Source organism: Pholcus phalangioides, unplaced genomic scaffold, assembly GCF_987345545.1.
Source record: "Pholcus phalangioides strain wild (caught in Gottingen) unplaced genomic scaffold, Ppha-v1.0 ptg000011l_1, whole genome shotgun sequence".
Taxonomy (NCBI): domain Eukaryota; kingdom Metazoa; phylum Arthropoda; class Arachnida; order Araneae; family Pholcidae; genus Pholcus; species Pholcus phalangioides.
Window position 1 is genome coordinate 16557931 of NW_028301604.1, and position 25995 is coordinate 16583925.

Consider the following 25995-nt stretch of genomic DNA (forward strand, 5'->3'; position numbering starts at 1 on the left):
GCTGAAATGAGAGTAGAAATTAAGGAACTCAATCGTAAACTCGTCCGGATGGAGGATTATAGCAGACAAAATAATCTTGTGCTTTTAAATGATGATCCTGAAAGTGTTCTAATTGATGTAGCACATCCACTTAAAAAATGCAATGATAACTCAAGTCAACAAACACGATTCGACTGTGAATTTGATTGTGAAATTTGTTAGTAGATCTCAAAGAGACCATATTTTAGACATCTACAAGTCTGTCGGAAAAACATGTGCTGCCAATCTCAACGGAATTATCATCAAGGAAGATTTTTCACCATCCACCAGAAAGATCAGGTTTCTTCTGTACCCATTGATGACTAAAAGCATAAATGAAAGCAAACATGTAAGGCTTATCCAAAATCGACTATATATAAATGACTTAATGTTCACAGCTGATCAAAATACTAGTGAAGTTTTTGAAGTTTCAAACCCACTATCTGGAAAGTGATTGGCCAGCGATCTACGCTACACTCAAGCGGGCAAGCGATTTTTTGCTTCTGAAACTCAATGTGTGAATTTACCATTAAATACTTATAATATTTGTAATAATAATGATCCACATATTGATGGCATAATCTCATTGAACGAAACGCTGAAATCAAATATTGATACACATATACAGAATTTCAGTGAAAGTTTCAATAACTTTTCAGATTTCGATACATTTGATGAGATCACAATGTTTATACTATTGATCGATACCCCATAAATGAAGCTTCTTGAGAGAGAGACAGAGTTCACCTTCTGATAAAAACTGTGATTATACTTTTTTGGGGCACAATGGGGCAAGTGGGATTGACCTTGTTTATATCTCTCAAAGGGTCACTGAGGATTTCAGTCGATTTTGAAATTTTAAATGAATCAGGATCTGACCATTTACCCGTGCAATTAAAATTCATGCTTGCAAATGATTCCATAATCGATAACTCTTGTGAAACATATTTTAGGGTATATTGGAGAGACGAAGTGTGCCTTTGCCTCTACCCTGGATGCTGCTTTAGCTGGCCAAGCAATTGAGGTGACACATTTCATACATTCTATGACCTCATCTGCCAGGAGTCTAAATATGATATCAGAATCGAGGGGAGGTCCAAAACACTCGGGTGTCATAGAAGATAGGCCCCCAAAAAACCCCTGGTTTGACTCTGTGAAGATGTGCATCTGAAAAGAAAAAGTATGCATGCAAAGCCTTAAGGGCCCATAAATCCATCAGCCAAGAAAATACAACTAATTGTCGTTCGGCGTTAAAGCAATATAAGAAGTTGTGTAAGGTCAAACAAAGACAGGATTTTAAAAATCTAAATAGAGAATTATCCATTTCGAAAAACTCAAGAACATTTTGGATGACATTTAACAAACTCTGTCATAAACAGTTGAACCCCAATGTTATCACTCGGTCGATTTGGTTTGCACACTTCAAACGTCATTTTGAAATGAGTAATGACAGTATTCATATTCCTCCATTAAATGTGAATTTTATTTCTGCATCTGTTGACCCAGTTCTTGACCCTCAATTCACAATAGATGAGCTCAATTCTGCTATAAAAACTAAAGAACAGCAAGACCCATGGATCCGACCTTATAGTGAATGAATTTTTTCATGCAATGAATGCTCGTTGTTGAAAAATATTGCTTCGCACGTTTAACACAACCTTATCTAACTGTAATATTCCTGATTCTTGCGCAGAAGTCTTAATATGCCCTATTCATACAAAAGGGAAACACCAGTTGCCCAGAAAATTATCATGCGATATCATTAATTTAAACATATTTGAAATTGTTTATATCACTTCTATCACATCGTCTGAATTGCTGGCTTGAGGAGAGGAAAATCCTTCCTCCTGAACAAGGCGGGTTCAGGAGTGGATATTTGTGCATTGGTCAGATTTTCATTCTGAACAAAATTGTCCAGGGCAGGCTATCGCAACAATCTAGATCTCTATATGCACTCTTCGTTGATTTTAAGAGCGCATTCCATGGGGTGAACTACGATATATTATGGCAAACACTTGGAAATATTGGCACAAGCCCAAAATTCATAGATATAATAAAGAATATTTATCAGAGAGCAACAGCAAGAATAAGGACTGAAAGTGGTTTAATGGATAAAATTTCAATTAAAAGGGGCATTTTACAGGGAGAAATCTTAAGTCCAGCACTTTTAGCCTTTATTTGATCGAGCTGATAAATAGATTTAATTCTTCAAATATTCCTTCATTAAAAGTCATCTAACAAATCATTGCACTGCCTTCTATACATGGATGATGCTGTCATTTTGGGCAATTCACCGCTTAACCTCCAAAAAAAAAATAGATATCCTTCAAAACTTCTGCCAGGAGTATCAACTCAATGTCAATATTTGAAAAACCAAAATTCTGGTTTTTCGAAAATCCTCCTATACAAAAGAGTTTAAATGGATGCTAAATGATCAACCCATAAATACAGTCAATATATACACATATTTGGGAGTCCTGTTTTCCGCTTTGGGTGTTTTTCTGAAGGCCAAACTCTTTTTCCACTCAAAGTGCAAACATTCTATAGGATCCCTTTGGCCTGCACTTGTAAAAGGTAAAACTTCTACTGCCTCGACAGCATTAAAATTATTTAATAGTCTTATAGCACCAGTTTTCTTATATGGATCTGAGATCTGGTCTCCAAACTACTGTCATGACTTGGAAAATACTTTTAGCTTATACATAAGAAAAATGTTCTGTTTGTCTAGATACACACCTAACTACATGATCCGTGCAGAATTTGGACACCCTCAAATCTGAATAGTTTTTAAAAAAAAAAAATGTTGCAATTCTATTTACACACATTAAAATTAAACAACTATAGACTGACAAAACAAAGCCTGCTGCAACTGTATAACAGAGCTCAAATTAAATGGGACAAGAAATACAACAGGTTAGTTTTTATTTGGGAAATTTTTGAGGAATCTGGTTTGCCATTTCTCTGTCATACCTTGGATGCCGAGTGTGTTAAGATATATATGCCCTGCATCATAGATATGTTGATTGCTCAATCCATTCAGAAAGATATGTTAAGAGTTCAACTCATTTCCAGCAATATAAATTTCTAAAATTTTAATTTTATTTTGAAGATTACTTTAAACAGTAACATTGAAATTACATTTAAAAGAATATTTTTACAGTTGCGAACTCAAGCTGATACTCTATTTGTCAATGGCAAAACTCTCAAGATTACCCCTGAGGCCAACTGCACATATTGTAGTTATAGAGAATATGAAACATGGAACCATGTATTTTTTCGCTGCCCGTATTATCTAGTATTATCTAGGTATAAGAATATTTAAGGATCATGTTCATAGTTTGGCATTAACTCTGGTACAAAATCTATTTTTCATGTATACAAATTTATTTCAAAAGTTATTTATTATAGAGAACTTTGTGATTTTTGAGGAAAAGATGTAACAAGTTGATTTTGAATCTGCAATCGGATATTTGAGATCATCGCAAGGAATTGTACAGAGATGAATTTGCACACGTGAATGCATGTGTATACATTTGTATGTTGTAATATAATTGTGTATACTCTATCTCTGCAAATAGTCGGAAATGTGTCTTTCTATATATTCTATATATTTTATTATTTTAATATTACCTTAGCACTTGGCAAATTATTCTAACATTACCGTATTTTACTCATTATTTTTGAATGTATTGGCACATTTTTTTGCCACCTTGATTATGGCTCATGAGCTAAATCAATAAAATTTGAAATTAGAGTACAGCAAAATTTTAGAAATTTATCAACTTGACAAAATTTGTAGTTTTGTATTTAAGGGAATTATATTTTTAGGGACATTAATAGAATATATACATAAATATATATATATAAATAATGTCACTTTTTAATGTAATATAATCTCAAGTGTTATATTTACTTTCTATCGAGACGTAATGGTATTAATAAATACATAAAAATATATATATTGTGATTATAACTAATTAGAGGGTGCTTTGTTCGAATTCTTTTTTCTTTCTCTGCTTGTCGTGTTATCTTGCTTTAAGCGTCTGTATATATATACACACTAAGTATTTTTATGAACTGTATTTTTACTAATGATGTTCTTAATAGAGATATATATATGTATATTAGTGTGAGAAAAGAAATGCAATTTCAAATTTATAGTTTCATTAATTTTTATTTTGTGAAGGGTCTCTGTTTTGCAGATTCAGAACTTTGTGAAGGGTCCATTTTTCAGATTTAGAACTTAATCCATTTGTGCCCACGAGTATTCTTTTTTCCAAAAAAAATTGCAATACATGTTTTCTTGTTACGCTGTATTCAAATGAGTACAGTGAGTACAAAATGAGCAATAAAGAGTCTGGAAAGCGAATCTGAATTTTAACTGGACAGATCCCACCCAGAGTTCTAAAAAAATATTAAGATGATAAAATCTATGAAACATGTTTTCTGAAGTTGCAGAAGCAAATAACAATTATCGAAACTTCAACATATTTAAAATTATTTTTGTAACTACAGTCGATTCCTGTTTTAACGAATACTGCTATAGCGGAAAAAAATCTCATTTTAACAGAAACTTTTCTAATTCCCCCAGATAAGTTTAAGTAAGAACAATGTAAAAATCTGGAATTCCTTTATAACAAAATTTCATCATTACTAAGTGATTCTGGTCTCTTGGAGTTCGTTGTAACAGGATTTGACTGTATATATTAACTTCAAGAAAAGTTGGTTTTAAACGTTCTTTCCAAAATGAGATTTGGTTAAAATTATAATTTTTTTCAGTGTTTCCCAAAGGGGCGATGAAACAATCCGGGCGGGGGGGGGGGGCAATAGAAGCTACAGGTACAATATAGAATCCTGTGGGTTGGTTCAAGTTGAGGAATGGGTGAGAAAAAATTCCTGAAGGGGGTGGTAGGAAAAAAGTTAGGAAAAAAACTCAGATTTTTATATATATATATATATATATATATATATAACTTTTAAAAACTAGAAAGTATACAATTCAAACTGGTGGGTGTAAAATTTCCATGATTGTCCAACTTACACAGAACAGCAGCCATTGAAAGAATCAGCATTTTCAATAGTGTATCTTGCTTCTCTGGAGACATTCGAATCCACCATCCTGATCTTTTATATGTTATGCCGGTATATAAGGATGTCATATTTCTAGTGGGAAAAAAATAAAATCTTGATAAAATTTTCAATAGCTCATTTTCTTTATTGCTGTATAACTCTAATTGTAATTTTATCATGAGGTAGATTGAATTATTGATTTTTAAATTATTCATCTATATAAAGAATTATTCATCTAAGCAACAGAGCCCGGATATAATTTGAGTCCCAGTAAACGAAATTAAATTTTCTTCATCCGAGGTGGATAACAACATTCACTTTGTCCTTACATCATGAAATAAAACTGACAGAATTTCATAATTATAGCTTCAGCAGTTTTGGCTTTTTTTTCTATGTTATTCACGATTTATTCTATGTTACCTTTGAAACTCCTTATGAACCCCTTAGTGGTTGAATTTAAAAAAAAACCTTAGTACGTCTTTACAACATGAAATAAAACTACTGACAAAATTTCATATTTATAGCTTCAGTGATTTCGGCTTGGCAATAATGAATCAGTCAGGACATGTTATTTTATATACAGTCGATCCCGCTTATAACATTCCCATTTAGAACATTTTCCAGCTTAGTATGACATATTTTCGTGGTGCAAAATCTAAGTACATTCCAATCCCGTTTTAATGAATAATGTTATAGCAAAAATCTCATTCTAACGAACACTTTTCTGTGCCCAGCGTAAGTTTTCATAGGAGCAATGCAAAAACCTAGAATTCCTTTATAACAAAATTTCGATATAACGAAGTGATTCTCCAGTCTCTTGGAGTTTGTTATAACAGGAGATTCAACTGCATATAATTCCCATTAATATTTAATGTTTAAAGTGTTTTCCCGCTTACATTTTTTAATAAAAACTTTTTGAAAAATGTTATAAGTGGGATCCACTGTATATTAATTATTTATATTCAAGAGTGAACACTCATCACAAAATAAAAGTGAAATTGCATCCATGGTCATAGCTATAGCAATTTGACTATGTTCTCTTTTGTCTGATTCGCTTATAGATATGTTAGCGATTGGAAACATTTTCTGCATTGTTGTATTGTTGAACTAGGTGTTATTTTACATATTCTGTTCACATTCGTATTTCACAGCATCAATTTTTTTTCATCGTTAGAACAGATAGAATCCGCCGTCTCTCTCAATCTTGGCAACTTTTTTGCGACGATGTCACCAAGACAGGCATAATGGCACTAGGTTGTCGATCATTCTTCTAGAATGTATGTTTTGAATGTTCTCTCTCTTTCCAAATGACATCACCCCATAGATGTCATCAGCTATGCTTTGCTTTTGTTTTCCATGGTGTTTTGAATGATTTGAAAAACCGTTGAGCTGAAATTTTTTTTTCTTTGTTCCGCGTGTATATACAACTTGGTTTTCACATTGAAGTACGTGCATTGGATTATTTATTAGATATCATATCTGAAGTTGTTTCTATGTTGTACCTTTAATTTTTATTATTATTAGAGAGACTTTTATGCCCGGATTAGCTTATTACTTAAACCGAGTCCAGGTTTTATTTTTTATACAGATAATATTTATGCTGTGATCAGTTTATTTTTTTATACAGAGAATATTTAAAATAATAAACCGATCACAGCATAAATAGAGTTCAGGTATTACTCTATTTAAGAGAATATTTATTATTTATGCAACAGGAAGGACCATTCTGCCCACTGTTAATTCAAAAGAGTGGGTTTTTTTATTCAGTTTAAAGTTTTCATTTTTTAATCTCGATACCTTATGTTTAGTCCAGAAAGTGATATTTTTCATTACTATTACAGTGAAACCTAAGAATGACACTGTATGAGACAGAAACTTGTCTTCAACGGAACAAATATATAATATTGTGAATAATTAATGCTTTCTCAATCATAGGACACCTTTTTAAGATGGAAATGTCTAACGTGGAAACGGGAGGCATATTTAATGTATTTGTAGATACAAAACCTGCTAAAATGGAAAGAAGTTTTGGCCAAGTGCAAGTTTTTGTCCTTTGGATAGGAGGAAAGTTAAGTCATTCTGATACCCCTTTTGTTAGGTGAACTCTTTCACTTCTTGGAAAAACAATGAATGCTTATAATCTAATGGAATTGGTTCTAGAAGTCAGGCTTGAAAAGCAGATTTACTATTCAAAATTTAGTAAAAGCTTGTTTAGCACTTCATTTATGATGGAAATGGTGACTTTTGTTAGAAAACACTTATATTTCTTAGAAAAAGTTTAATACTTTCAGGAGAGTAATATGCAAGGGAGACTGAATTATTGTTTGCAATTTAGTGATACCATGTTTTGGCTGCTGCAGGATTTTCTTTCAGTGTAGCAGAGTTTAAGCTGGATAAAAACCTTTCGCAAAAAAGCAAAAATTAGGGGAAAAGCTTTAGCAAAATGCTACAATGCTATGTAATGATTGATGGTTGGATGTTTTACTCATTTCGTACCTCCTGTAAGCATTTTTGCGAGTGGCTACTACTTCTTTTGCATTCTACGATTTTCTTGCGCATTTTGCGAAAAATGCGACCGTAGCTTAAACCCTGCAGTGTAGAGATGGCCACCAGTAACAAGAAATGCATATTGAATTTGAACACAAAAATAGAGTTCGTAGAGGAGTAAAAAAGAAAAATTTAAGTATTACATAAGCAGATTTTCAGCCATTTTTGACCCCCTTTCCCCCCCCCCTTGTCAGCAAAATTTCGTCAGCAGCTTAGAATATTTCATATCTTCAAAAAGGGGTGATTGATGACGTAAGCAACCTTCAAACACCCCCCCCCCCTCCATCATCAAAAGTCAGCAAATCCGAAACCCCCTTGATGCTGACGTGAGACTTGAATGACCCTATGCAGAATCTTTCGCAAAAGTTATATTGGTTGTTGATCTGTCATTTCCTTTATTTTAAAAAGTATATATACAGGTTTCACTGTACTCAATGTCCCGTTTATTATGTTCTCTTTACTGGCAATTTTTTTTCTAGAGTCCATAGCGTCAGTTATGGCCTTGGCAATTTTTTTTCTGCCGCGTTTGGCCGGAAAAAGAATCACCAAGATTGATGGTGGATTATATATGCTATAGCTTTTCTTTTTCTGGTAAATTTTTTTTCCCATTTTTATTTTTTTTTAATTGGGTAGTACAAGTTTATTGTCTGTTCAATTTTGTGGATACAAAGCACGTGTTAATACCGGTTGGATTATTCCAGAATGTAACCAGGATTATCTACTACTATGTGGATGTCTGTTGAATTGTTCTGGAATGTAACCAGGATTATGTACTGCAATGGAAAAAAAACGAAAAAGTGAGTGGTGAAAAAGTTTTTCCCTCTACGTTACAATTCGGGCAGGACCGTCATTTCAACTTTTCCCGGGGGGTGGTACAAAGAAAATATAATCAATGTGTATATGTATATATAGAAGTTGGGAACCACAGGAAGAAGCCAACTTTAGCTGACCCCCAATTCCCGCCATTTGGGTTCAAACACAGGTCCTTGTGATGCGAGTTTGTCACTATGACCTTACAACCGCACAGCAGCTTTAATTTTAGAATGTTTAAAAACATGTAGATTGGCCATATCTAATGAACCTAAGTATTAGTGTGGTCAGGTAAATGATGTAGCACATGACTATCTAGTGAAACCTAATATTGGAATAGTCAGTTAAAATATTAGATGACTGTCCGTAGTGAGCCTTAGCTTTAGCGTGGTCAGTTCTAAATAATATTCCAGTTAAATACATTTGCTCAAATTCAGGTTTGAAATGCTCATTTCAACAAAATATGCCACTTGACTTTATCTTGGTCATCTTCAGTTTCAGTGCGGTAAGTTCAATTAAATTTTCACATGTTGACTAATCACTTTTAATGAGCCTGAGCATCAGTGTGATTGGTTCATAAGTATATAGTTAACTATATCTAGTCGATTCAAGGCAAACGCGGATCCAGAGGGGGACGATCGCCTCTCCCAACAGCCGAATAATACTGGGAAATTTCGGCTGTCCTGTAAAATAATATAGGATGAGCCACTTCTCCAACACATCGCCGTAGATTGCCTGCCTCTGCTCCATTTGCAGCTGATGTCTGCCTTAGTTGCATTCGAGGCAAAAGATGTCTACCTTAGTTTCATTCATAAATGAAGATCTGTTCTCGCTGAAGATTTGCAGCTAAAGATGCCTGCCTCCACTTCATTTGCAGATGAAAATCTGAAGGCTTCATTCATAGCTGAAGATGTCTACACTTCATTCCTAGCTGAAGATGTCTACACTTCATTCCTAGCTGAAGATGTCTACACTTCATTCCTAGCTGAAGATGTCTACACTTCATTCCTAGCTGAAGATGTCTACACTTCATTCCTAGCTGAAGATGTCTACACTTCATTCGCAGCTTAAGTTGCCTGGCTGCTTCATTTGCAGCTGAAGTTGTCAACCTTCGCTCTATCGGAATCTGGAGATACCTTCATTTGCAGCTGAAGTTGTCAACCTTCGCTCTATCGGAATCTAGAGATACCTTCATTTGCAGCTGAAGTTGTCAACCTTCGCTCGATCGGAATCTGGAGATACCTCCATTTGCAGCTGAAGATACCTGCCTCTGCTCCATTCGTAGTTGAAGTCCAAGCTCAGATGCAGATCTGGGAGGGGAGGTGGTAGTAACAACCACCCCTCCTAAAAGCCAAATAATATAGGGAAATTTGTCTGTCCCATAAAATATGTGAAGATCAAACTTACAGTTCGCCCCTTCTGCCACATCGTCCTGGATTCACGCCTGATTCTAGGTTTGAAATGGTCAATTCAAAACAAATTATGCCAGTTAACTGTATCTAGTGAGCCTCAGCTTTGTTGTGGTACATAAAAAAAAAAACAATTCAAGCAGTGTGGCCGGTTTAACTTATGCCAGTTGAAAGTGTGTTGTGATATTCATCTTTAGGGGTAGTGGATTCAAGGAAAAACCTTGGAATGTTCAGTAACCACTTTATGTGAGATCAAATTCATGAAAAACAAGTTATGTATTCCTATTTTCTGCAATATTCTCGTATTTTCAACACTAGAATAAATTAGGGATTTTTGTTGTTTTTTTAATTAAAAATCTGATGAAAAATCTCTCTCACCCGAGCTAATATTCCTGAAACTTTAACAACTATTTCGTTCCCGACCACATCGAATACTTTCCAAATGGAACCGAATACCGGCGTCTACTGGAAATGAAAATCACACGTTGTCGTCGACCAGTGTTGCCATTTGCAAAAATACACCTTTGTAAGCGATATACTATAAGGTTCAAAAAGTTCCGAGACTTGTTTTATTACGGAAGAATGAATGCAGATAGAACCAGTGTTCCTTTCGAAGTAACTACCATGTGCAATTACGCATTTTTGTTCATACAGAGATGTAGATGTAAATGCGAATTGCAAGTTTTTTTTGTCACACCCTCCAGTGCCTTCATCGATGCCCCTTAAGCAAATTTTTTATCCGAAGAAAAAGTTACATGGGGCAAGATCACACAGGGCAATAAGCTGATTGCGGAAGTATCCAAATGTGATGTTTTGACAGGAAATCTAACATCGGGCGGGACCTGTGAGCCGACGCATTGTCGTGATGGAACACCCATGCCTTGGCTTTCCAAAGATATGGTCGCTTGCGTCTCATCGAATCGTGCAGACGTTCAAGGACTCGTAGGTCTCTCTTCTGGTGTTAGATTATCTGTCAAAACATCACATTAGGATACTTTCACAATCAAGCTTATTTCCCTGATCTTGCCCCATGTGACTTTTTCCTCGTATAAAGAATTTGCTTAAGGGGCAACGATTCTCTAGTTCCGGAGAAGTGCAGCGACAAAAGCACTGGAGGGTATAACAAAAAAAGGCTTTCAATCCGCATTTCCATCTTTGTATAAACACTGGCAAAAATTCATAATTACACATGGTAGTTACTTCGAAGAAAACATCAAATAAACAGGTTCTATCTGCATTCATTCTTCCGTAATAAAATAAGTCTCTGAACTTTTTGAACAAAGTAGGAGGCTGACCATATTTTCTAATATACTATCATATAAAAATATGGTCATGGATATGGTAAATGAGTTAAAATATTTCCCGTATATGTCAATATTTTTCTCGATAATATATGGTCAGCGTAGACATACCCTTCCTTGAATCCTACTGGTAGGGTTGGTTTTGTTTATGTTTGTATTTCTCTTATGGTTCTGCACGCACGTGCCGTAGATGAGGGGTGTGCTTACTTTCATTTTATTTAGCGTTCACTATGCTAGGGAAGCATGTAAAGTCGAATTGAAGCAATTATGTATTTGAACAAAGTTTATTTCTCACTCAAATCTACGTTACGATTTTGCCATCACATTTAGATAATTGAAATGTCATGAGTGATACTTTTTTCCCTTAAAGTTACATTAGAAGTTGATCTATATGTTCTGGTGAATGCGATAAATCGGTAATTGTGCATAATCACCAATCGTATAGGCAAGTTTGATAAATGTAATTAGGCACTTTCTTTTATCAGTCTTGTAATGTTGGCTTTTCCACATTTATCAACCTGCAAACATAGCCAACATTACCAATGGAACTCATCTAGACTGAATTTTATACATAATGTTTGGTAAATTTAAGTAACTCATTAAAGATTTATTATATTTACCCTAGGAGATAGGGATTATACATAATCACCGCCAAATGTGATAAATTCACAATATTTGAGGAATATTGAAAAAACTTATCAAAATGGTTGGTGATTATGCATAATAACTGTGGACTTATAACATTTCCTTTAACAGATATATGATGTGTGTTTATATTATTTTTTCAGAACTGTATATCAGTTTTCTATGTGTACCAGTGGTTTGGCAGCAACCAAAAAAGTTACAATATTCCCTGATGGAGGGTGTTTTATATAGAGATGTAAAATTCACAAAAATAATCTTTAGGAAAATATTCTCATCGAAGAGAATATTCTCTGAAAGGACTACTATTGTAAATAACTTGAGAATTATTATTCTTGATGAGAATATTCTCCTGTTATTTATAATATAAATATATATAATATCCTTGAAAATTATTCTTTGGAAGGACTATTTTTACAAATTACTAGGGAATATTCTTATCGAAAATAATAAGAATTCTGAAGTTATTTATAATAGTCCTTCCAAAGAATATTCTCCTTGATGAGGATATTCTTCAGTTATTTATAATAGTAGTCCTTCCAGAGAGTATTCTCAAGAATATTTGTAATAATATGCATTATAATAAATAATCTCTATAAATAACTTGAGAATAATTCTTATTCTATGATAAGAATATTCTCTGGTAATTTATAATAGTAGTCCGAGAGAGAATATTTTGTCCCCCGTCTCTCTTCCCGTCAAGAAGACAGGGAATATTGAAGTTAGCAGCCCACAATATTAAGGTTTGAAAGCAAGAAAATGAAACCATCATGGCTGAATTGCACAACTCGCAAAGAAATGTGAGTGATATAGAATTTAAGCGTATGTACATTGAAAAAAACAATAAAAAGTAGAAATATTTTTTGCATCCACATTTCACCAATGATCAAGTTATTAGACGCATGTTTCCCAAATTCCTGATGCCTAAATCTATGTTATTTTGGTTACAAGGATACGTCCAGGATGTGCTGAGGGACTAACAAAAAAAAACTGAGGCTCTAGATATCCTGTGTATATATATGCCTATTCAAGGGCGCATGGGGGGGGGGGGCAATTAGTGGATTGTATATCATGAATTATTGGGAGCATGCTTAAATTTTCCATAAATTTTATCCAGATTCCTGCACCTATGAGAGAGGTATATTGTCAAATAATTGAAACAGCAGATGAACTAAAAGACAGTACAAGATATACAGAAGCCTGGATGTTGTGAAGATATTTATTATTTCAGATGTTAATTTTTTTTTTTTAAGGAAGGAAAAATATAATTATAATAAGTCATATATAAAAGACAGTATCCCGCTACACATATGTGGACATCAGGGGTGATTACTTAGTTAACATTTGCCACATGCATGTGAAAGTAATATGATTTTTATCATTCTGTTTGTTTCCTGTACATTTAGTCATAAAAGCACTTTCTATCATATGATTTCCTATTTTTTTAAATGGCAGAATTGATTTTAGTGTTGGTTCAACTATTTATTGCAGCTATGGAATGCTTCAAACAAAAGAACTTATTAGAATTAAGTTTAAAAGTTTTTGGGGTTTTCGGCCAACGCTAAGTATGGTTTTGTTTTTCAACATTTCATTTGCACGAGTGACAAACATTTTCAAGAATTACATAATGGCGAGCAAAAGGCTTGTTTGTTTCGAAGTTTATTCAAAAGAATTTATTTTATGCCCATCTTGTATAAAATCTATCTAGAATTTGGAATATGTTTCTGATGCTAAAACTGATTTTACTCTTGGTGTGTGTTCATAATAAAGTATCAAATTTAAAATCTGCAACATTTATTATTGTTTTGATTATAGATTTCTATGAAATCTAGCCATGGGCAAAGATATACTTTCAAGGGATGATTCTTTGAGCATTCTCGTGCCTGAAAATTCCAGCGGCACTGTGTCAGAAGCCTGTAATGCTATGAAAATGAGTATGAACAAAATAGTTTCAATGAACTCAAGATGGATAAGCCTATTTTAAATTAAAAATGAATGTTTTTTTAATTGTGAAAATATAAAAATTTAATGTGACAGATCAGGGTCAGATTAAAATCCATGCATTAGCAATTAAATATTTGAAATATTATATAAATGTCATTTTTATAATCAGTTTAATTTTTTTTCAAATTTCATTCTAGAATTCATCAGGAATATGTATTTTATTCTCCTTTCCCAACTCATTCTGATTTGTTCCTTAAGTTGTATTTCATTATTCATTCCGATAGTACGGTTTTATATCCAGGAAAAGTAAGTTTTGTTTAAAATGAATTTTTTTTTTTATAAAATGTTTCATGTTTGCAATAAATATTTTTGTAAATGATGTTCAAGAATGTGTGTGTGCGTGAGAGAGAGAGAGAAGAAGTGCAAACAAATTGTTTTGTTGGAACTAGAGAGAGCTTTAATAGGTTTGAGAGAAAAGATTTTTTCTGTACAAAATTGCTTCCATCAACTACTGGGGTGGAGGGGAACTGATAGTCATTTCCTGCTTTCTGTCAGTGACTCACAGAAGTTCATTTTACATGTCTAATAAATCACCAGAAATTATTGTACAGTAATACTTCAGTTTTTGTTGATTTTTTTCGTTAAAAAAATGATCTCGGTTTTCATTGATTGCCTCAGATTTCGTCAGTGTGCTCACGTGACCTTTTTGTTAATTTTTGTTCTGTTCAGTGTTGCGTTATTTTTCATTATTTGAACATCAAACAATGATGTGTGTCTAGCCAAACAATTCCATTGGACTAAATAAAGCTTCCAGAGACAGCAGCCCATCAAAGAAGAAGGCTGTAACTTGTTTAATGATAATGTCTTGCCTCATTTTAGGCAAATCTTAGAGGCAGCAGAAACAGACCCCTTTGGACAGCTTTCTTGTGCGACATGGGTCCACTGACTCTGAAGCTGGTCCTAGTGCCAAAAGACCAAGAAGAGAAGTGACCCCAGATAGTGTCTTGATACCTAAGGTCTTTATGGAGGGGGATTCCCATTCCAAACAATATCTGCACCTCTCCTTCCCCCATCCTTGCAGTCTTCTGAACACCAAGGAGAGTCTTCAGAAAGGTATAAAAATGTAAATGTCATATTAAATGTTCATTTATTCTTTACATTAATCTTTTATATTAATTTCTTATTGTTTTTAGTATTAAATACTATTTATTCTCTATAAAATGTGTTTTGTGGTATCATTTTGGAGTTTCTAGAATGGATTAATTGGATTTACATTAATTCATTCACATTAATTCATTCTAGAATTAATGTTATGTACATTGATTCATATGGAAATAATTATGTAGGTTTTCATCAGTTTCGGATTTTTCAGATTGTTTTTGAATGGATTATTGACAAAAACTGAGGTATCACTGTATTTGAATGATATAGGCCTAGTGTTTGTATGCATGGCACTTGAATGTATCGTCATGAAATAAAGGGTTAAAATTCAGCTGTTGATTAAATAGTTTTAGTGTAAAAATTTAAGGATATTTTTTGCAACTTTGTGAAGTATGTGACTTAGTTTATTCTCCCTTTAAAATATCTAGAGGAAAGAATATTGGGTAATAAAATTTGATCTTTTCATTATGGTTTTCCCCATATTCTAAGTTGAATATTTTCAAACTACTATGTACTAAAAACTTATTTTCTATGTGCATAGAATCTCTTGTACTTTTTTTAAATTGTGCAATCTTTCAAGTTTTTTTATGAGATTTTATTTGATTTTTTTCACAAGTTCTTAAAAGAAGATTATTTGAATTTTTCATGTACATATTCAGATGCTTAAGATTTGGATAGTGTGGGTTCTGCTCTTTTTTGAAAATTTAATTGCTAAAGAGAAAAAATGCTTTATCTCTCTCACAGAACTTTTGTAATTTCTTGTTTTTCTTTTCATTCTATTTTTTTACAATGGTCTATGCTCTTTACAGTTATTGGTTGTTGATGTTAGCATACTTTTCATATGGATTTGCATTGATTTATCTGTATATTAGATGGAAAGAATATCCTATTAATTCTATGCTTTTGGCTTTACTTGTAAGTAAATTTTATTCATTTCATTTAATAAGTATAGCTGTTTCTTTGACTGTTATATTAAAATGAAATTGAAATAGGCCTACATTGTAGTTTGTCACCACATTCCACTAGCTCCATATGGGTGCAGCTTATCACTATATTCCAAGATCTCTGTATGGCTGCAGCATAGAAAAAGTTAATGAATAGGGGAAGATGGGGCACAGTGGACCACCCCTTAAAAATTTATTTATTTTTAATTTTTTGATCCTAATATTTTTATTTATGTTAGACAATTAAGTAATGAAGATTTACAACCAAAAAAGTATATAGTCAAAACATGCATTAGCCATTTTGCAGAAGTGTGCTGTTTTTAACTGCGTAAAGTAAAATATTGCTTCATCGATATTTGTGATTTCTTGACTACAAAAACAGGATGAATGCAAGAAAAAGTACCCTGGTTATGCTGAAGCATAAACCAGGGTTATTTAATCCTCTTGAAACTAAGGAACAAAAATGCAAATGGAAGTCGCATAATTTTAGAATGACCTTTTCTCGTACGCATTTCAATGTTCTCTTGTTGAGCTTCAATTTTCCATACTTTACATCTCGTTGATAGTTTTCTTGAATGATTCAAACTAAAATTCATTTCATTTAACACAGCACTAATTTCTAGTACATCAATTTACACTTCAAACCTGTATTTCTGTTGAAAATATCTATTTTTATAGCATGGTCACACATTTTTTGGTTTACAAAATATTTTTTCATACAAACACTATTGAGATTAATGCTTTGAGAAAATTTATAGGTAAATATGAGTAATAGAGAGACATTCATGATTTTTTTTTCAGATACATTAGTTCATAAATTTCAGAGAAAAAATAAATAAAAACTTCAAAAGCGGTCCACTGTGTCCCACCTTCCTTTATAATATGATGATCACTTTTCTTTTTTAAATCTATGAAGAGGCTTTTAAATTTGAATCACGTCAATTAGAAAATTAGAAAGAATTTGATAAATCGTGCAGTGAAATCTTAACAGTTATTCAAAGGAAGGCAAAATATCTATTTAATCTGTGTTATGACTGCAGATATCTAATGTGTATTTTAAAGGAAGGCATCTATATATATAATTATCAATCAGTGAGGCTTTTTGAATAGACATCATAATCAGCATCACTTTGAGAAACAGGCACAGGATGATCCCCATAGAAATCAATGTTAAAATTGCAGATTTTATTGTAGAAATGCGGAAATTTAGTGGGAATTCCCACCACATCAATAATTTTAAAAATTGAATTGAATTCTCTATTTTAGAAATATTGAGTTCGCTTAGAGATACAAAGCCCAGAAAATTAAATGTAAAATAATTAACCAGACTTACTTTTGAGTTGGGTATTCGTGCTGTAACAATGATTTCAATTTTTTATTTATATCTTCTCAAGCACAAAAATGAAAATTAATGTCTCCACATTGTCTTATAATATCTAACTGTGCAAATCCATATGGTTTAGGATGTTTTGAAATTAATTATGGGCCCATAAATTACATTGAAGAAATTCCACAGCTTTAATGAAATATTTTTTGAAGCAAAAACAGGCAGATCAATAGCTTGAACTTCAAGAAAACTTTCAAAATATCTAGCGCCCATCAAAAATAAAAAAAATTCTTTTCTATGTTTCTTTAATTTAGTCTGCAGTTTGTATATCCCTCAAAGAAAGACGGAAATATCACACGTGATCCATAAAAAGGGTCATTTAAAAACCCTTTAATACAGCGGTTCCAATATTTATTTTTCAGTTCATGGCACCCTTTGTATATCAAAATTTCTTCCGTGATTCTCCTCATAAGCGCAAAGGAATATCTAACTTTTGTCAGTTGCAGAACGGTTAGATTGGTCTAGTAAATGACAATAATTTGCATTCCCAAAAAGTTTATACAGAATATAAGAAAAGATACATGTTTGAATATATAAACTACCATATCATTAAATTAGTAAATCCACTTAGTGGAGCATGTGTGTGCATGATTATTTATTTTATCATTTAAAATTCATTATTGTTTTACCAGGATTGGCAGGTTTTTGACAGCTTAAACCATCACATCAAAAACCTTAAATATTTCTTTTCAATATAAAACTTCCCATTGAAAATATACACACATTGATTGCATGTAATTTTGAAAGTCATTATGTTGTATAAAGAATAAATACTTAATATGATTGTAAAATAATTTTCTGCTCTCTACAGAATTATTTTGGACAATACATGTGTATTTTTCTTGTAAAATATATAATTTGAATAGGCATAACATAAAAGCTGAAGGAAAAACTATGGAACTATTTGATATTCTTCAATTCGAGATGATTCTCTATCTTCAAAAATTTCTTCAACTGCTTATATATGTGTATTGATATAAACCATCTGCTGTATTCTTTTCATTACAGATAGGCGTTTAAAAAGTTATTTTACACCATATATGTAATGTTGATTTCTGTTATTAAATTTCTAGATAATCACTGATTTAAAATGATACCCTTATTGTACATAACATTAGAATATAGCTAGCAATAAGAATACTAAATTGTAGGACTAAAATGTCCTTTAATTTAGCAGTGCTGTTGCATATGATGCTTAAGAAAAGCTCCTATAACTTATTCTAAGTGCAAAAGTAAGAATTACAATATTGACAATAAGTTTTTGATTGTTTTAATATTGAGTAAGTTTCTGAAGTCAAAAACCTAATCCTGAGATCTCCTATCACATATACTTGTATTTTGAATAAACAGAGCTCTATTTTGCTCAGTAAATTGAACACAGGTAATCAGTAGTTTAGATAAAATTGACCATACAATTATATATTATCTGTTCCAGACTCTGTCGAAAAATTCAAAATTGCAAATTATAATTAGTATTGTGGTTTAATTATTTTAATAAATTAGTGTTTAAAAATAAAACATAATATACAAAAAAGTAAGTTTCTCATCGTGTGCAACCTATTGTGTCAAAATATTATCCAAAAGCATTCATTTAGGCTTTTGATGGTTTTCGACAGTTTAAAAACCGGTTTTTGACATCAAAAATCCAACCTGGTTTTTACCACAGTAATTTATCATATTTTAAAATTTTCCAAATACTAAAACTTCATTTACTTACTACATTTTGCTACAACTTTCAAAATTTTTCCTTTATGTTGTTCTTTACGACAGTATTTGATAACCAATAATATATATATATATTCAATTCTTCACTTTGTTATTGAAATAAAATCTCTAATTTTTTTTATTTCCTTAATAATATGTGAGTTTATTGTGAATGAATTTCTCAGTGCTTTCTCATACATGATTCCACTCTCCACTTCATTTGAATTTTTCTTTCCAAAAATTAGCATTCTCTATATAACGTCCTTTATTCTGTATATCTTGCATTTCTCAATGTTGTCTTCAATTTTGTTTTCAGACTTGCACTGAAGCTTATGCAGTTGCTATATCTGGTGAGTATTATTATTACAGTGTGTGAATATCTTTAATCAGGATTCCCAATCTTTTTTATACCATGTGTTATTTGTCTGATTGTTCCGGAAAGTGAAATAAATCATTTGCATAACTAGTATGTGTGCACCCACCTTTCAATTTGCCTTGTATGTTAGGCAGCAATTTCATTGAACAATCTCTATTTTGTAAAAATTGTTTTCTGTTTTTATATCTACCTATACTTAGAAAAGTTAAAAAAATGTTATCCAATAGCCATTTTGAGAAGGTAATGCACAGCTATTGCTTCCTTGTGATTAAATAGTATTTTAAACAACCAAAAGACAATGGATTTTGATTAAATGGTTTCAATAAATTTGCAGACTTTCATCAGTAATACAAGAACATAAAATTACGAAGCTTCAATTTCTGATCTATAGTTTTTAGTTTACATGTTTTGAATTTTAAAAAGAATATAATATTCTGTTGGAGGGGGTTGCTAAAAATATTGAATTTTTTCCAGAATATGTTTTATATCACAATTTATTGGGTTTTTTGTTATACAATATTTATGCGCATTTTATCTTCTAAAAATTTTTAGGAGCTTATTATGACCAGCCTGCATTGTTATATGCATTTGTTTTAACTACATGCTCTGTATTAGCTTGGATAGCTGTTACATTTCAGTACAAACGACAATTTAATTTTCAGATTGTTGGGTGAGTAATAATAGATTGTTTGGTGAGTAAAATTGATTTTTATTATTACAAATCCATGTAAAATGTCATCCAACAACATTTTTTATTGTTGAATGTTATGAACAAATCATTTTTATTATTGAATATCTATTTTCCTTGAAATTGTTTTTCGTGAGGTGAAATAATTCATATAGAGTAATTTTTTTACTAAAGGAAAAGTCCAGTTTTTTTTATTATTGAAATTAAATTTTGTTACTACTTAAAAGTTCTTCAGTGAAAATGAATGTGATATGAAATGACGAAAAATATAAAATTTCATTATTCTGTATACCATAGTTTTCAGAATAAGCACTTTCATGGATGTATTTGCAGCAGCCCGAAAAAACCCCCACAAAATGTGTTTAAATACACAAGTATCCCTTGCTTTACACATTTTTGTTATAACTCAATTTTTAATTTTTTAATCTTTACCCCCGGTATGGCAAATCACATTCGCCGGGTTGGGGTAAGTAACTCATAACTCAATTTTGAAAAATTACAGCCTGTGAAATTTGGTGTGGAGTTTTATTTTTCAATTCTAAAAATGACTTTGCAAATCATGACAGAGTTAAAATGGCAAAATCGGTTGGATTTGAGAATGTAGGTGAGAAAAATGTATATGAAATGCTTAAATCAAATTAGCCAGAGCTCACACGAGGGAATATTTTTTGACAATACATTTGACAATGTCATCAGAATTGTTATAAAAGAAAATTATCTTAATGAAACAATAATTGTCTCATATGTGAGGAGTATTAAGCCTTTAAGTGACATTGACAAGATATCTTGTCTCCTTGAAAGCCTCTTATTAGCATTGGCAAGTCTAGATATTTTGTAAAGTTGATTTCTCAATGGAACACTTTTCCCTATACCCTTTAGTTTGCATCTGCTGAAAATCGGTAGAAAACCTACTTCACCAAATAAGATATGACATTTGGAAGGAGGTTAGTGATTTCTACTGTGCTGGGGAAAGGGTTAAGATTTCTCCGGCTTGCTAAAAGTATTTTTATAGAGACACAAATAATGCAGTGTATCAGTTGAATCTTGACTGTTCCATTAAAAAAATTATCAGTCAATCTCATCTCAGGCTCTTCGAGAGAGCAAAAATCCACATTCACCAGAACCATTTCAGCCATCATTGGACAGTCAAAAATAAAGAAAGTGTTAATAAAATTCATTCTTAAGCAAATTAACGGGATTTATTTGAAGTTTGAGTAATTCAATTAATTATAAAAACTAATTTTTTTGTGCTCGAAGTTGTTTAATTTTTTAAAATTGTTCTGAATAAACTCTCCTTATTGTACTCATGTTAAATTCAACTCACTTTGTGATTTCGTCTTATGCAGTTACAGTTGCGTTCATAAAAAGTCTGATGACATTTTTGCTCAAATATTTTAATGCATAGGTACAATCGGTATATAAAGCATATACATTTGATTCTTACCTGCTAATAAAATACACATCTGAGAAAATAGACCCACAATTGAATCATATACTTTGTTTATAACAAAAATACTCAAACTTATGAGATAATTCTTGTGAATCGTCCAATTTTTTTTCATCAAACCATCAAAAATCCTCATAATAAATAACATATTTTTTCAGTATTTGGTAGGGTACCTCATGGCTTTAACCAGTCAACTGTCCAATTAATTTCTCCGAGCGTTACTCGCAGTGCCCATTTTTTTTTTTTTTTTTTTGAAGATGCGGGCGCTTTTTCCCTTTTTTTTCCTTTTCTTGGAAATTTGAAATATTAAAATATTTTTATAGCATTTTTTTTTATAGCTTGAATATGTCGAGACGTAATATGACACCCCAAAAGTTGGGGGGGGGGGGGTCATAATGTCCTGTGACTAAAAGAAATGCTGTTGATGGATTTATGTGGAACCATAGTAGTTGAACCTTTGCTAAAAGATATATGAGTAATAAAATAGATTCATCTTCGCAAGGGAATCGAAAATATAAAAAAAGTGATGGGGATGCAGCTTTGCAAAACATGACAAAGATAATAGTAATAAGAATCTCAGACCTTGAAATATAATTGTTCAACTCCATCTAGTGATGAGATAATAAAGTAGAAGGATGGCAGCACATGTATGACAAATTATTTCGTCATATCTATGTGAAAAAACTGAAAAGTCTGTATGTCGGCAAATGCCATCGTAGGCACCCCCATTACGTATGGCAGCGACGGCAAATGCTGACGTAACCACTTGACTGGTTAATTATTGCACTGCATCTGCGGGGCATTGAGTCCACCAAATCCGTCAAATTTTTGATAGGTATTTTTTACATTCTTGCTGCAAAAGCTGAAATTTTCCGCTCCACCTAGAAAATTTTATAGCTTTACAGTGACGTTTAAGCACCTGCCATAGGTTCTCTATTGGATTTAGATCAGGTAACATCAATGGCCATTTTAGAATTCTAATTTTTTTGGCAGTAAACCATGACTTACAGACTTGGCTGGGTGCTTCGAATCATTGTCTTGTTGAAAAATCCATCCTCGAAGCATTTGAGTTCTGCTGTAGGGTAACGTGCTGGCCTTTAGAATATCCAAATATTGTTTTTTGACCATGATGCCTGTTATTCGCACCAAAGGACCAGCACTGGATGATCCAAAGAAGCCCTCACACCAGGATGTTACCACCACTGTGTTTACCTGGAAGAAACTGATATCTCCTGTTGAATCACTGGTTTACTGGCTGCCTAATATATCGTTCACTCTATTCAAACATTTGGAACTTGGACTCATCACTCCAAACAACCTTTGCCTATTGTTTAAGAGTCCACCTTTCATGCTTCCGAGCAAAATCAAGTCGGGGCCTTTCTATTCTTAATGAAAATCAAAGGATTCTTTGTGGGTCTTCGACCAAAAAGATGAGCTTCATAAAGAGGTGACTTGATTGCAGAGACAAACTCCATAAACTGGCTTAGAATGCTTGGTTTATCTCCACCGCACTCTTTATCAGATTCTTTATCGAATGTTGTTTCATCAAGTGATCGATTCTGGAACAAGATTTTCTTGGGCGACCAGAACCTGGCTTTATGTTTACCTTACCATGCACTTGAAACAAACCGCTTCAAAACATCACATATTGTCGATTTTAAAACACTTGGAAGTTTAGAAATAGAAATGTAGCTTCGTCCATCTTGGATAAGTTTCACGATCTGTTTTGCTTCCAGAGAAATTTGTTTTTTATGAAGCATTTCCCTCAGCTTCAAAGGTGCAAGAAAAATGATTTGAAATTTAAAAAATGAAAAATAGCTCCAGCAACAAGAAAAATTCACACTGTCAGACTTTTTTGAGCCTTGAGTGAATTCCTTTCAGGGAGCAGTATATTATATACTGTTTCTCTTCCTATAAAATTAACTCAGTTGTAAGAGTTACGTAGGTAGACATCATACAACATAATTATGATTTGCATTTCATTTAGAGGGGAAAAACTGATTGATATTTTTAACACAACTATTTTGCTGCATAGGCGGAGATAGACTTGAAAGTCTGGGGGTATGATGATTGACTCCACCTTTGTGCTGGGGGCATCCCCCACCCCTCTATCTCCGCCCATGTTTTGCTGAACTAATTAAACACATAAAGCAAGGGGAACTTATATTTGTAAAGTGCCACATCACATATTTTCTTGGACAAAGTTTAACTTTCATATTGTTACTATTTTCTTGTATTGTACAAATAAATATTTGTCAAAAAAATTTTTTGTTAAATGCTGAGAACCAATTCTGAATAGTTAAAATCGAATTACATCAGTTGTGTGGTATTTGAATGTTGTACAATATTGTACTTTTAGAAACAAAAACTCGAGTATCATTGTATATATAGTAAGCCTCTAAAATCATGTTTTTAGAAAAGTAACTGTTGCTGCAGATAGGTCAAAAAATACAATATTTAAAGATATTGGTAACAATAAATACTGTCCATCAGCAGGATAATAGTAAACTACTCTTTATTTTGTACTGGTAATAAATTTCATTATTATTTATTAAATTTTGAATTATTTAGCAATTCAAAAATTGCAACTGCTTTATTTTTTGTCTTCTTTCATGTAATAATTTTCATGATGGCACACATTTTTAAGAGGATAACACCTTTTAAGAGGCAGCAGTTTAAAATATATGTGTTACTTATATGTTCCTGTATTATACAGGGCAGTCCAGAAGTCTGGGCCTGTTTTGAAAAAAATATTTAAAAAAAGCTCTTATATATAAAGATGGAGACAAACAGCTTAAAGCATTCAAAAGAGAAGGTTTCAAAGTTTTATTTTCCTTACAGTAATATTGTAAGGTATTTACAGTACTACACAAAATTTCTACATGTGCACTTTTTGTGATGCAAACGATGTTGCCTATATAGCATTTCTTGCCATGAGAATGGAAGTGGAAATAAAATTTATGGAAGTAAAAATAAATTTTAAAATCTTTCTTTTCAAATGCTTTAAGCTGTTTGTCTCCATCTTTAACCACTTTTTAAAAATATTTTTTCAAAACAGGTTCAGACTTCTAGACTTTCCTGTATTTTTTATTGAATAGTCTGTGCTTTTTCAATCGGTATCTGTATGTCATTATCTTTCAAATTTACAGGATATTCATTTGCATCTACATACCAATGTTGGCAAAACTTTTACAGGTGATATAATTTTTACGTAACTTGTTTATGAAACTCTATTATTTATTTTATTTTTTATTCAAATAGTAAAATTAGAGTATTGATGTCATAAGATAAGTGATCGATGTCACAAATAGTCATTATAATATTAAAGAGACAGTGTCAAAAAAATGTGTGAACATCTCCATACATAATGAGTAAAAGAAGTGACGTTAATCAGCTTCATTTGCTATTAAAAATAATGCATTTAAGTTAATGAAAGTTTCTCATTTCTAATTTAACTCGATTAAAAAGAACCCCCACCAATTATCATATTTATTTATTTTTTAAATTTTTATCAGCTTTTTTAATAACTGTCCAACAAACTTTGAAATTTATGTCCATATAGGTCTTTTCTATGAGTTCATATGATGAGATGGTAGTGGCTGCTGGAATAGGAATATTAATTTGCTGGTATACCCTATTTGATACAAACAGAATTATACACAAAACAAAAAAAAATGAACTTCTCATTGCAGCTATTTATCTTCATACAGATATTGTAAGGTATCCCTTTCAGTTTCTGTGTTCTTTTTTCATGTGAGAAGTTATTTATATTTCATAGCATGAGCTAATTTTATCATGATCTCAATAAATTTTTTTTCCATGCTTTGTGGTTCTGATTTTTTATTATGACACACAATTGATATTACCAGTTTGTACTTTCTATATCTTTACATCTTCGTCTTAATGGGGAAAAATTCATCTCCACTACAAAAAATGCATGGTAGTTTCATTTACGTGATTATGTGAACCCCAGGTTCACTAGCAGTAGTTACAAATTACTAAGTGCATTTTAAGACATTTTTCCCCCTCTATATAAAATAAATCTTAAAACACTGAATCTTATACACTGCAAATGAGGTACTATATTTGTAAATGAAATATAGCACACATATTCTGCTGAGCATTTGGCTTTTCTATTATAAATTTTAATAATTATTTTAAGACTTGAACACTCAAGATTTATTTGATTGAAAAAATTTCATGAAATTTTAGTTTTGTTTTTTTAAAGATTGGTAATTCAGTAGTTGAATTTATATGTTGCAGTTAATGTCCTTCATATAGGCTGGATTCTTTGCGAAGTGGAGAGCATCTGAAGTCTGGGCAATGGATGAAATAATCAGCCACTTTGTTGTGTCTAGACCTAACATAATTATAAGATTGAATTTGTGATGAATGCTTTTCATGGAAAAGTCATGGTTCTGAAATTGTCTAAAGTACTAAGTATATTGATAAATATACAGAGGGATTCAAAATTCAACGTACAAACTTTCAGGGGAGGTAGAAAACACAAAAAAAAAAAATTACATAGGAATGTATGGCCGAAACCC

The 25995-nt window shown here is 32.2% G+C and overlaps 2 protein-coding genes across 9 annotated transcripts in view; one reads left to right on the forward strand and one right to left on the reverse strand.

The window, feature by feature from the left end:
* Stt3A (catalytic subunit 3A of the oligosaccharyltransferase complex) overlaps positions 1 to 10996 on the reverse strand; it is a 77967-nt gene extending 66971 nt beyond the window's left edge. The window contains exons 1-2 of the mRNA XM_089239152.1: positions 10233 to 10996; positions 5060 to 5181 (exon numbers count right to left, since the gene is read on the reverse strand). Of these exons, the coding sequence (XP_089095278.1) occupies positions 5060 to 5177 (118 nt within the window). The 5' untranslated portion in view covers positions 5178 to 5181; positions 10233 to 10996. The remainder of the gene's footprint in view (positions 1 to 5059; positions 5182 to 10232) is intronic.
* A 302-nt stretch (positions 10997 to 11298) lies between these two features.
* Positions 11299 to 25271, forward strand: LOC149080138 (protein lifeguard 4-like). 8 transcript variants are annotated; one of them, XM_089239161.1, is made up of 9 exons: positions 11314 to 11600; positions 13613 to 13731; positions 13939 to 14047; positions 14621 to 14864; positions 15712 to 15817; positions 19254 to 19287; positions 19866 to 19983; positions 24598 to 24643; positions 25011 to 25271. In XM_089239161.1, exons 4-9 carry the CDS (start codon positions 14764 to 14766, stop codon positions 25203 to 25205), a joined length of 600 nt encoding a protein of 199 aa, XP_089095287.1. In that variant the 5' UTR covers positions 11314 to 11600; positions 13613 to 13731; positions 13939 to 14047; positions 14621 to 14763; the 3' UTR covers positions 25206 to 25271. The 8 variants fall into 8 exon arrangements, with proteins under 8 accessions (XP_089095281.1, XP_089095280.1, XP_089095287.1 ...); XM_089239155.1 differs by lacking the exon at positions 14621 to 14864 and having other exon boundaries at positions 11299 to 11615; XM_089239154.1 differs by lacking the exon at positions 14621 to 14864 and having other exon boundaries at positions 11304 to 11600.
* Positions 25272 to 25995: the final 724 nt, after the last annotated feature.

Coding starts and splice junctions, on each gene's coding strand:
- LOC149080138 (XM_089239155.1), top strand. CDS start 13,632: ATGGGCAAAGATATACTTTCAAGGGATGATTCTTTGAGCATTCTCGTG. Junction 14,048..15,711: donor CGGTTTTATATCCAGGAAAA/GTAAGTTTTGTT, acceptor TGCTCTTTACAG/TTATTGGTTGTTGATGTTAG. Junction 24,644..25,010: donor TGTTGGCAAAACTTTTACAG/GTGATATAATTT, acceptor ATGTCCATATAG/GTCTTTTCTATGAGTTCATA.